At 43.0% G+C, this 13,519-nt stretch overlaps 1 protein-coding gene across 5 annotated transcripts in view; it reads left to right on the forward strand.

The window, feature by feature from the left end:
• Positions 1–13,519, forward strand: part of TTLL7 (tubulin tyrosine ligase like 7) — a 291,830-nt gene that overhangs the window by 246,258 nt on the left and 32,053 nt on the right. For all 5 annotated transcript variants that reach the window (XM_029618375.1, XM_029618378.1, XM_029618377.1 and 2 more), the window contains one exon: positions 9,259–9,419. In XM_029618375.1, coding sequence (XP_029474235.1) covers positions 9,259–9,419 — 161 coding nt within the window. The remainder of the gene's footprint in view (positions 1–9,258; positions 9,420–13,519) is intronic.

Here is a 13,519-nt window from a genome sequence, read left to right on the forward strand (position 1 = left end):
TTCCACACACATACTTTCTCTCCCTTTTCCACACACAAGCACACATGCTCTCTCTCATTCTCACTCTCCCACACACAAGCACATATGCTCTCTCTCACTCTCTCACACACAAGTATACATGCTCTCTTTCACTCACTTCCCTTCACTTAGCAGGCATTAACAGCAGCAGCAGAGTCTCCTTCTTCAGACCCCATGGCCAAGGGAAAAACTTCTGGCCATGGGGCATTGGATTACTTCCTACATGGCGTGTTCCTCTTCCTCCTCAGCAGTGCGACCCTGCCAAAATCGACAGTACGGACCTTTTTCTTCTGCCGCCGGCGGGATTGGGTCCACTGGATGTACCACAGATGCTCATCTTCTGCTGCCAGAGAGATTGGGTCCACCGGTGACACCACGGATGCTCTTCTTCTGCCGCCGGTGGGATCGGGTCCACCGATGGCACCACGGGCCTCCTCTTCTGCTGCCGATGGGATTGGGTCCACTGGCAACAGCATGGGCCTCTTCCAGCTCCCGATGCCGCCCCTCTGGGTGAGCTGCCCCATGCAATTGCATGGTTTACACAACCGGTGGCACCGGGCCTGATCAAAGCACACTGAGCCAATGATTTCAATGTAATATCAACTATGATGCCCAGATCTTTTTCCTGGGTGGTAACCTATAAAATGGAACCTAACATTGTGTAACTACAGCATAGGTTATTTTTCCCTATATGCATTACCTTGCCCTTGTCCATATTATATTTCATCTGCCATATGGATGTCCAGTCTTCCAGTCTCACAAGGTCCTCCTACAATTTATCTGTCTGCTTGTGATTTAACTACTCTGAGTAATTTTTTGCCATCTGCAAATTTGATCACCTCACTCATCATACCTCTTTCCAGATCATTTGTAAATATGTTAAAAAAACACTGGTCCAAATACAGATCCCAGAGGCAATCCACTGTGAAAACAGACCATTTAATCCTATGCTCGGTTTCCTGTCTTTTAACCAGTTTGCAAGCCACAAAGGACATCACCTCATCCCATGACTTTTTAGTTTTCTTAGAAGCCCTTTGATGGTGAAGACTCTGCTGAATGAAGCCATCTAGTGGTGCTTCACCACTATCTTGTGACAGTAAGTAGCCTGATACCATGAGGGATTTCATCTCTCAATCCCCTGATCTAGACATTCCCCCATAAAAAAAACTGCACTCCCTTATCAAAGCTTCATCAAGGCTGGCTGCCGTGCATCTCAAGAATGGAGCTTTCCTCTGGCTTTGAGGGGTAGAAGTCAGGCCTTAATGAAAGGATGCCTTGATCGGAATATTTGTGGGATGAAATACTCCTAGTTAACTTGTCCTTTCACTTTGGGTTGGTTAACTCCCGATCTGAGGCAAATGTAGCTTTTGGGCTTAAGTGGGCACATGATAAATAGCGTATGGAAAAGAGCAAACATACTATTTACCATGAGTCTGCTACAGCCTAATTTGCTTACAGTCTTCTCTCAATTTCATGCAGGGATGCACTAATGTTAGCATATTAACCTTTAGTGCCTTGGCCCCCACAAATGGTAAGCAGTGGAACAACAGGGTGCAGCTTTATTTGAAAATGATACAATAAGCAAGTCTTCCATTAAAGCACAACTAAGATTTACTCTTGGCAATTGTTGTCTGCGATCTAAAATTTTTTTTTGTTTGTTTGCTTTAATTGTATTTTATATTTTTATTTTGTGAATGTAATACTTGTAAATCACTTAGACCAATTTGTGTTAAGTGATTAATAAAATGCAGGAAATTAAATGAAATGAAATAAAGAAAAACTTATAATTCTTATATCCACCTCTTACAATGTTATTATATGTAATTATCTTATATTCATTTTCCTTCTTATTCCAAGTTCTATATTTATTCCAAGTTCTATATTTCCTTGTTACATGTAACTGCTTTTTCTGCACTAATGTTCAAGTTGTTAAGTTTATTTATTATATTCTGCACTCCTGTTTCTTGTGAACCAGCATGATGGGACTTCCGTCTTGAATGTTGGTATATAAAAAACTTAAATAAATAAATAAATAAAAATAAATTCTCTTTGACCAATGACACAACTTTACCTATAGGATAACAATCGATACAGGGTAGTCACAGCAGCCAAATAGCATCAAAGTCACAAACTGAGGCTGATAGTGTGAGTGAAGGGGGGACAGCTGTTCAGTGCCTGGTTGATTTAATAAACTCCCAGTCTGCTGTTCAGAACCCAGTTGCCGCTTTTCTCACTTTTATTTTACTGAATAGAGGACCTTGTCTATCTTTTGCAGCACAGTGCTTAAGGAAGAAAGAGCTCATTCTCCCAGCTGAGACAGTTTGGAGTCACTGTCCATTGCCTTACTGAGCTCAGGGTCCTAAGTGCCTTCCCCGCCATTAACAAGGATAACCACTCCTCGTCTATGCTTGCTTTCTCCCCAAAAGCTGTGGCCTTCTGACTCTTCACCTGCAATTCCAATGTTTTCTGATATCCACTGAGGAATACTTCAGTCCCTATGTCCAATAAATGTACCACACCATACTGATAAAGGGCAGTACTGTTTGATTGCCAAGCCCAGTGTCTTCTTGATTAATTGGTAATTATATTATCCTCATGCTTTTGTCTAAGGCTGTGCAGTCATTTGTGCCTCTCAAAACTCTCTTGGGAAGGATTTTGGACTATATAATCCTTGATCTACTGAAAATGGAATTAAACTGAATTAGATTGCTTTGATTATTATAATCAGTTTAATGACTTTCATTTGGCCCAAATCATTGCTCCCGAGATGTACAATGATCACCTGTGGGGTAGCATTCAACTTTCTTGCATTTTACATAATTGGAATTAATAGGTCCCAGTGAATTCCTCTTGTTCTCAGCTAATGGACTCAAATGCCTCTGGGTACTATCCTAGGTGTTCATGGTGTTGATTCCCTAGGCCTCTCTTCCATACCCAGTATACAAAGAAGTGAATGCAGATTCATATATTCCAGTACTGGTCCCTGGGACCTTCAATGCACACTTCATTAATAAAGAAGCAAGGGATTCTGTGATATGTTAACTATAGCACCCTCAGCACTTACATCTGGATTGCAACCTTTCATCCTGTTTAGTTGAATCCTTGAGGAGTCACCCCAGTGTAGGTGTATGTACCAAAGCTCTGCATGTCACTGTCTGTGCGACCTACACACTTTTTTATTACCTTAGCACAGGGGTGGCTAACCGGCATCCTGCAAGTCACATGCAGCCCTTTCCAGTTCAGATTGCGGCTCTCGACTTCTGAGGCACCCACAGGTGTGTCGTCTGCCTCCTGCAAGCAGTGATCCTCTCCCTTCTCAGCAGTGAGATCGGGCAGAAGTTGTAAAGTTACAACTTCCTCCCGAGCCGGGTGATGAGAAGGGGGGAGGATCGCCACGTTCATGAGCTGACTGCCTTCATGCTGCTATCCCCACCCAAAGCACTCCACAGGCCTTGACCTGTCTCCGCACCTGGCCTCGAGTGCTGCCTCAGTCTCCCCTGCCATGGAACAATGCAGTGAGCCACAAACTCTTCTGCCATGGCCTCTCCTCACACCAGTTCTGGCTCCCCTCTGCTGTGGCTCTGCCTCTATGGGTGGAAGGCAGACAGCAGATCTCCAGCTGCTGCCTCACCACTGGCTAAGTGCCTTGTACTGTTTTGCTCTGCCACTGGTGCTCCCCCAAACCCTACCCCTCATGCTTGGCTGTGACAAAAAAAAAGAGTTCATTGGGGCCTTCCAGCCCACCTCTTCACCAGCCTAGGGATACCTCATCCAGGAGCCTCAACAGCTCACCCAAACTCTGTTCTCATGGGAGCCATGCCTGGATCCCCCCCCTAACAACTAAAGTAAGTTAAAATATTTTTAAAAATGTATTTACAGGTGACTTTTGCCGCTTGTACATTCTGGAGGGGGAGAAGAGCAAGTGTGTGATAGATTTAGTGAGTAGATCTGTAAGCATGTGTGTGAGTCATTTAGTGAGCATGTGTGTATATGTGTATGTGTGAGCGAGTCAGTGAGTGAGCATGCGTGTGTTTGAGAGTCAGCAAATGTGCATGAGTGTTTTAGTATGTGTAATGAGAGATAGAGGAGAAAGTTTCACTCCCCCCTACACTGATTCACGACAGTCTCAGAGTGGAAGTCAAACGTTTCTAGGTATAGAGAGTGGAGGATTTTTAAATCCTTATTAGTTTTAATTATTGAGTGTTATTTGAAGTATCTGCTGTTTTCAAAAATTTTATTGCTGTTTGAGAACTTGTTAAAAAATAAATGGGTTTTTAATAATTGGAAGATAGATATTCAGTGTGAGAGAGACTGAGAGACTCTATAGGACCTGATCTGTCACTCTAATATTTATACCACTGAAAGAGAGGGCACTATTACATCAGGGTGAGTTTGGGCAGTGGGGTAGCTTTTGGGGGGCAGTTTAACATACACAGTCAGAAGTACGAACAGCAAAGGTGCCATCAGTGAAGATTTTCTGTCATTTGCAGTGATGAAAGATAAAAGAGGACTACTCTAAGATAGGTAGAGAGTACGGTGTGCAAATCAACTTCTCTTTTATCTTTCATCACTGCAAATGACAGAAAATCTTCACTGATGGCACCTTTGCTGTTCTTACTTCTGACTGTGTATGTTAAACTGCCCCCCCAAAACCTACCCCACCACCCAAACTCACCCTGAGGTAATAGTGCCCCCCTCTTACAGTGGTATAAATAGTAGAGTGACATAGTAGTCTCTAAAATTGGCTGGTGAAGGGCTTAGTCAGATAAGGTTAGATGAGTAATCATGCCCACTAATGCCCCTGATTGTCACCATTAGCTGGATAACTATTTAACTGGATAAATAGTTGTCAGGCTAAGTGACAGCCGTTGAATGCTGCTGAATATTGAAAGAGCACCACTTAGCCAGACAAGTTCAAACTTATCTGGCTAAATGGTGCTCAGTTTAGACCTTAGGATGTTCAGTTCATCAATTGTTTGAAATATTTGCTTTAGTAGTACAGTTTTACTCTTATGATTGATGTTTTATATTTCTTGATTTTATTGTTTGATTTTTTATGAGGAATGGTGATGTTTCTATTTTTTCCACAATCTGGCATGTTTTGGTTTTCAGTTCAGATTTTGTCTTCATGTTTCTATTTATACTTATGGTGTCTTTATTTTGTATTTTGGTGAGGTATTCTGCTAGCGTGTAATTTCTGTGTAGAGATCTAAAGCAGCTTTGCTTATTCTATGTTTCAAATGGAAGTTGTATTGCTGTTTTAGGACCTGGCGTAATATTTGCAGTGTTGCTTTTTCAGTGGTAGGGTTGTTATTGTTTGAGTTCTGGAAGTTAGTGCTATTTTGATGTGAGAGGTTATATTGTAATTGCAATTCAGTTTACTCATGTTTTTTTAGGTCTTCTGTCTGAAGTGGCTAGACTGAGCTCTGAGAAGGGCAGCTGGCTGTGGAACCAGTGATTCTCCTGGAAAGTGGGGGGTCCCAAGAAGGGATAGGAATGGGATAGGAAGGGAACCACTGCACACTGCGGAAGGGCTGACAGCAAGGAAGAACATTGCATAGTGATTCAGCAGTGCGGGGTTGGGGGCATTCATTGAGTGAGTGCATGAGCAGCAGCACAACAGCTGAATGTTAGTGTATGTATATGAGTCAGGGAGCCTGTGTGTCTGAGAGAGAAAGTGAGAGAGTGTGTGTCTGGAAGAGAGAAGGGGAGGGAATGTGTGTAAGTGTATGTCTGGGAGAGAGAGAGTCAACCTTTTTTTTGGAGGGGGAGGAGCCCCATCCCACACCCCACAATCCTGCTCTCTACTGTGAATTCTGGTTTTGTGGTTCGTGATGTGTGAAAGGTTGCTACCCCTCTCTTAGAAGGAAATCATCTACATGTACCACCATAAAGCCATGCAACAGGGCCTCACTTCCAAGAAAACCTTCACATTAGTCCTGTGTAATATTAGGCACTTTCCTTTGTTTTTTGTTCTATTTTTATTTCATTCATATGCTTCTGTCTTTGGTTCTCTATCACCAAGGGCTCCAAAATTGGCAATGAAAACGTTTGTGCAGAATAACAATACAGTGCTCTGAATCTGGATGACAAAACTGCTTGTTCTGCATGCTACATGATATCCAACGTGTTGTGAATATTTGGCCATAATGGTCTTGTTTTTTACTTATTTCTTCTAATCAAAACCAACTGTGCAATAATTTGACTAAGAAATACTTTATGGGGTTCTCCTGCACATTCATTTCTGTGAATAAAGACACTTTCCAAGTAAGACTGTCCTAGATGTAATTCCTTCCCTGGGCACACAAAATAACGAGAGGATCTGACACATTTGGTCTAATAGTCAGGCTCTCTAATTTATTTAGTGAGTTCAGCAAAAGGGGGTCACACAGATGATAAAGTGGGGTAGGTCACTTAGGTCAGTTAGAGACAGTGGGGTAGGTCACTCTTCTTGTCTGGTCAGGGAGTTATATCCATTACCATCCCTTGATGAGCCCTGTTCCTCTGTAGCATATTAGTTGTCTGCCACCCTTGAGGTCCCACAAAATTCAATCCACTCCAGATCCAATCAAACACTCAATTTTTATTTTTTTGGAGATCCAGCCAGAAATTAGATCTACTTTATGGGATCTGCCAAGTACTTATGGCCTGGATTGGCTACTATTAGAGACAGGATGCTGAGCTCAAAGGACCTTGGTCTGATCCAGCATGGCAATTCTTAAGTTCATGGCAATTCTTATATATAGTGTATAGAAGGTATACAGAGCATACTGAATTATTCAGAGGTCATGGGATATTCAATCAAGTTAAACATTTGATAACAGAGGTAATAAATTTGCATCCCAGAGTTTGGAATGACCTTCTCCAACATTTGTATTTCCCTTCACTATTCTGCCATAACTATCTCAAAGCACCCTTAAATGGACTGTAGAGTTTACATCCTTTAATACTCAGGTACCAGGGATTTCCCCAAAATACTCTCTTCCCTTCTTCACCCAAGGACAGGTGAATCACATTCTCCTGATTCCTCTTCGTTTTAAACACCAGAATCCAATGTGAGATATGGGGATCATGTCCCTAACTCCTGGGGGCAAACTCACTCCATTTGCCGCTTTCTTCAATACTCACATCTCTCCTTAGTCATCTCGATTCCAATCTTCCAATCTCCCTGTCTCCTTCATACTCCGACTTCCTCGGGGCACTCCTTCTTTTGGAACAACTCCTTATTCCTAACTTTTGGCCATTTCCTCAGGGGAAGGAGTTGCCTTTTCTCCAACATCCTCATCCTTTGGCCTCTTCCCTTGCGGGAAAAAGTTCCTGCAAGATCCCACCCCATACTGGGAGGGTCTCCTGGCCCACCAGCCTGTAGGCTGGCAACTCCAGGCTCCCTACCACCTAGCGACCCCTCTGGAGAGAGGACCAGTCCCTCCAAATAGAGCCAGGATTTATTCCCTCCTAGACCACTCCCATCCAATCATCACTTCCCAACTCACTTAAGGGGGAAGCCCGCACCATTCCCCCCCCCCCCCCTCCTCCCCATTAGTAACTCCAGGTTAAAACATTGCAGTAAGCACAATGCAATCAGTTCAGCACTATGCTTGACGCCATCCAGTGGCCGTCCAGCAGTACTGCATGCCCACTCAACATTTCTCTTACTAACTTCAGATCAAGGACATCCCATCAAAAGGCCTTGAAATATTAACTTGTGAATGGGGACACAACTGGTGATCCTGTCACATAAATATAGTGGGTGCTCCTCCATTTTGTAAAGTCTATAATTTATAATCTTGTCTTCTGTTTCTGGCCAGATCTTTCTGTACTTTGACTTCCCTAAATTGGTCCAATTCCCTCTTGTAAACTCGCATTATGATAGTGGCTTCTTAGCTGAAGCGAACCAAATCTCCACTGTTCTGATGGTATAAATGTTCCTTTTATATTGGCAACTGGTGCCAGTAGCCTGAAATGAGACCGCTTAAATAGGAGAAGAGCATCAGAAATTTCATTGCAAAAACCCTGGGTACATACTGTGCCTGAAATGTTACATTGAGCTGGAGACAACTCAATATTAATTCCTGCAGCAGATCCGTGACTGCAGGGTATTTTCTAGTTTATCTGTTTATTGTCTCCACTGCAACCATGTAGTTGGACCAAAGTATTACCCTTTTGTTTGCTACCTGCACAGCCCCAAAGAGCTATGGTCATTGCACTAGGGAACCCCTCTAAAAGTGTAGCGCTCTTATAATCAAAACTGGGTCTGACGTAGCAACTGTAAATACTGTGTCAAAAATGTGTCTACTCAGTCCCAAAGACGGAGTTACAAAGGGCCATCATAACCCTAAGGTGACAGGTATAATGTCCCAAAATGCCTCTACTGATGTCTTAGATCTAAAGATTAAATTTCCAGTCAGTGGAAAAACAAATAAATATACTATGTGCTACCTGATAAAGATATATATATATATATATCCACTATAAAAACAGTGAAAAGAACACAAACCCCAGTATTTACATGTTTGTTGGCACAGCAGCCTGCTGATTTCATGCTTCTAAGAAGGATGGGTGAGCGTTGCCAGTGACATCTTCTCCACCAGTGTTTTGAAAAAGATGGTAATGGTGCTGCTGCAAACATGTTGTTTTCTACAGTTAGCACTGGTAATTTTTTCAGATGATGGCAATATCAGCCTCCTGAAATCAGATTGCGATTGCCAGCTTATTTCACGTGGGCTGCCAAATGGTGGTGAAATGGTAATGAATATTGATCGCAGCTATCTTGAGGCAAATGCTTCAGTATCTTGACACCACATTGTGAACCATCCGGCTCCTCTAATAGAAGAGTTCTCATTTTAAACTTGATTGGCTTCAGATTTTTTTTTTTTTTAATGAATTCTGCATATTTTGTTATCACTGCATAAAGCATTTCCCAGTTCCTGCTTCTCCCTCTCTTTCTTACTTTTAGGTCAGTGGCCCTAAATTTGAGAATGTAGCCTAGAGTGAAATTATATTAATATTGTTAAACTACAAACAAGCTTAATTTTGATTTAAAATGCCAGTTGCAGTCAGCTTAGGATGAATACATGGAAATGAAGTGCCGCCACCCAGTGAAGGACGCAAGTGTTATGAAGTGATTCTCCCTTGCCGCTGCGTTGTGTCATGTAAAGAGGCCAGATGTTTGGCCTGAGGTTTTCTTCCACTTGCCTGTGTTATGAAGTGCTTTGATTTTCTTTAACTGCTCTTTTTTAGGTTTTGGATATAGTGAGAGCAAGCACTCGTTCTGTTCTTCAGCGCGTCTGGAAGGTTTCTGATGTTGAATGTTTACATTTATATCGTAGTTTTAACCGTGTGTTTAACCGTCTACTTTGGAGCCATGGACAAGGCCTATGGAACTGTTTCTGCAATACCGGGTAGGCCCAAGTTATTTATTTCCATCATTCTTTCATACCTGAACATTTAATTTTGGACAGTGTCACACTGGCCTTCTTACTGTATTTCAGCACTTTACAGTGTTTTTTTCAAAGGGTTGATTCGGACTCCAGAATCCAGGGTGCATCTTCTACAAACAGGAATAACATGTGCTAGAGAAAGCTGAATAGACTAATCTTATTGTCGCGTTTGGCTTTCTTTAGCGTGGATCTCTCCTCTGTGTGGAAAGTAAACCCAGATTGTCTGAATCCGCCCCTAAATATTGAACATTTGAATCCAATTTTTAGGTCAATATTCTGGTACATGATTCCAGCCATACTTCTTAATCTACTTCAGCACTGTACTTTCTCCATGGGATTTCCTGGCATGATAAACCAGAGCAGTCACACAGACTTCGAGAAATAGTTGAGTGGAGCATTGAACAATGCAGAGCTTTGTGATCTAACTTAACGAATTTAAACTGACTGAGCAAACATCTGTGTATATAAGAAGAAAGGATATTTTGAGCTGCAACAAAAAAACCCCAAAACAAACCCATACATATGAACCCAGCCAACAATATGCATACAAAAACTATAGGGCCGGATTTTTAAAAAGGTTGCGCACGCCAGGCCCATTTAAAAAAGGCCCACGACGCGCGTAAAGCCCCGGGACGTATGTAAGTCCCGGGGCTTTACTAAAGGGGCAGTCTGGGGGCGGGGCGGTCCGGGGTGGGGCCAGAGGCCTCTGACAGAGCAGCCATTGCCGCTGTGTCGGAGAATCGGGTGCCGGCAAACTGCCGGCGTGCGCAATTTGCACCTGCCCGGAGGCAGGCACAAAAGGTAAGATAATTTTGGGGGGGGATTAGAGTAGGATTTGGGGGGGGGGAAGGTTAGGGGAAGGGGTTGGAAGGTTAGGTTAGGGGGAAGGGAACGGGGGAAGGCAGTGCGGCTCAGTGCACCGACCCATGATTTTATAACTTGCGTGCGCCTGCGCGCGCAAGTTATAAAATCGGGTGTACATGTGCGCGCACTTCTTTTAAAATCTACCCCATAATGTATATGTTTTTGAGAATGGTGCTGGGAAACCTGCAGATTTTTGTGCCTGTTCACAGACAGCTGCAAGGGCACATGGAGAAAGAAACCCATATAATGAGCCCAAGCATCTGCAAAAATCTAATTGTCTGCAGTGTCTTTCTTTCAGGGGAAGGTAACCACCAAAGAAACATTCCCGATTAAAAAAAAAATCATGAATGCAAACAATGTAGGCTTTTTTTTTTTCTGTTTTCATTTTGCCAGCAATGACAAGTTCAATAAAAGAAATATGATCTTGCCCTGACCGATAATGAGTTTGCTTTCTCGGTATGCAGAATATTGAAGGTGACAGGAAACAGGATGGCAATGAGTCTTATTCCTTCAGTTCTTACCAAAGACCTTTCATGCATGATTTAGAGGATTATTGCTTGTTGATGCCTGATTGTATCAGTTTTTCTTTGGATTCTCATACATACATATGGGGGAGAAAAGCTTCCTGAATTACCAAAGGAGATCCAATGAAGTCGGTGCATTGCAAACACGTATAATTTTGATTGCCCGTGGAAACAATTGAACTATTTACTGGCACAAATCAGTGCCAATTTCTTAAGCGCAGTACACTGATTTGCATGTGGTTGCCATTCAGATATGCTTGTGACTAATGAATGATCATGGTCTTCTAATTTTAACATATGTCAGGTAAGTGTGTACTGCTACTAATGCATAGAATTATTTATAAGTCTGAAATGGTTTGGCTAGGCTCAACCCTACATCTATACATCCCACAATGTACACTATACTCTGCAAATAGTACCCTCACTGATTTGCCTTCCATACATCAGGTTCAGTTAGGAATAACTCGGGAGACAGCAATATCATTAGCAGGCCCTGGCTTTTGTAATACAATGCTGGAGGTGTTCAAGAAGGCTCACAAAACCTGGCTCTTTGATTAATGAGAGATTACTACATACTAAACAGTCAGGAGTATCAGGGTTCGATCTGTACAAAAAGCTGATTTTAACAGCTGCACATTAGCATGGTTGTCTGGTTTTAAAAGTATACATTTGGAATCCTTTGTTTTACATGATTATGTATGTTATGTTGTAAGCCGCCACGATCCATGGAGTGTGCAGCTAAGAAATGTTAAATAAATAAATACTGGTGATTGTAGCATACATTGAGAAATGGGAAGGAGAAGGGGTGCTCATGTACAGCCGGAGACTGATGTACATGTTTCTCATTTCAAAAAACACAAGAAAGCACTGGGACACACTAATGCATACAGTACTGAAAATAAAGCTAGGTAAGTACATAAAATCCAGCCATTGACTAAGTAAAACAAGATGAAATAGATCAAGGAAAAAAGAGAAACACAATTATGTAAGCCTTTTTAGTGATAAATTAATTTGCATAAGTTTAAGTATATTGTTTCTGTAGCTTACCTTATGCATTTTGAGGCCTATACAGTTTAGTGTGCACTGCAAGGCCATTTTATAAGCACTAAAGATTTTAAAAGGAGCACACGTGGCGTACATGTGCGCGTGCTACCTGGCGCGGACACATGTACACCCGATTTTATAACTTGCATGCGCAGGCACGCACAAGTTATAAAACCAGGGGTCGGCGCGCAAGGGGATGCACATTTGTGCACCTTGTGTGTGCCGAGCCGCGCTGCCTTCCCCCGTTCCCTTCCCCCTAACCTGACTTCCCACCCCTTCCCCTAACCTTTCTTCCCCCTAGCCCTACTCTAACACCCCCGAAAATTTTTATTTTACCTTTTGCGCCTGCCTCCAGCCCTGCCCACGCCCCGCCCACGCCCCCAGACCGCCCCTTTTGTAAAACCCCGGGACTTACGCACATCCCGGGGGGCTTTAAGCCCGTTGCCAGGCCTTTTTAAAATAGGCCCGGCGCGTGTAACCCTTTTAAAATCTGGCCCTTAATGGATCCCAACATATTAGCAAGTATGTACTAAAATTAGTATGAACTGGAATGTAAATGAGGGAGCATTATATGCAAATGAGGTTTAACTGGGTTCACAGTAAATAGTTTTGTATATGTCCTCCATCCACTGTTTACCATGGGTCTATTGAAGCTAAAATGTTAACACTAGCCTCAGACCATGTGTTAACTTTTAGCATCCATACGTCTGCAAAATACCCCAGTGCTAACCGATGCAAAGCCAAAGGGCTGGTTAGCAGGGGGATGTTTTCCTCCCCAATCTCCCCATAAAGTTCATACTAACCCCCACTCCCCACTGCAGATCCTCAGTGCCCCTTTCAAATTCCAGACCCCCTGCAGAAAATCTCAAGAAGCCCTTACCAAGGCAACACCCTCCCACGTCCCTGCCTCAACAATGCAGAAGCCCCTTCTGGAGCTAATCAACAGCCTGTTCACCCCACCATTTCAGAATGCCTCTTTTCTTTCTCAGCCGGAGGGTCTGCAAAGCCCTTCTGGCATGGCCGCCAAACTCAAATGATGCCACCTTGATATGCACTGGCGTTGCCACTCTCTGAGTTTGGCGGCCATGCCAGCAGAATTGCTCTGCAGCTCCTCCTGCAGGGGAAGACAGGAGTCACACCTGGAGTGGTATGCATCCATTCCAAGGAGTGGGTGGTAGGCGGGAGGTCTTGGGAGGTCCCGAAGAGAGATTTTGCATTCTTGTTTGGGGAGAAGATTTGACGGGGGGGTTGTCCCCGGAGGGGGCTCCTTGACTTGTTCTGCAGAGGGTCAAGACTTTAAATGAGGTGCTTGAGGCGTGTAGTGGTGGGGAATTGGAGGAATGAAATCCCCCCCATCCCTCACTATCTGACTCTTTCACTCCGTGCTGGTTAGCTCAGGGAATTTTGTGGCAGCTAGGGTAGACGTCACATTTTTTGTGTTAATGTCCAGGCTATTACCGCAGCCATGCTATTGAAGGTAGGTTTTAGTGTTTTCTTGGTACATTTATTTATTTTTTTTGCCTAGCATGTTAAGTTCTGTTTTAACATGTACATAAACATTTGATCAAGTTGCATACCAAAACTTTTTAGCACAAGTTTTATTCCCTAAATCTCTTCATCTATAATATT

This window comes from Rhinatrema bivittatum, chromosome 10 (genome assembly GCF_901001135.1).
Source record: "Rhinatrema bivittatum chromosome 10, aRhiBiv1.1, whole genome shotgun sequence".
NCBI lineage: Eukaryota > Metazoa > Chordata > Amphibia > Gymnophiona > Rhinatrematidae > Rhinatrema > Rhinatrema bivittatum.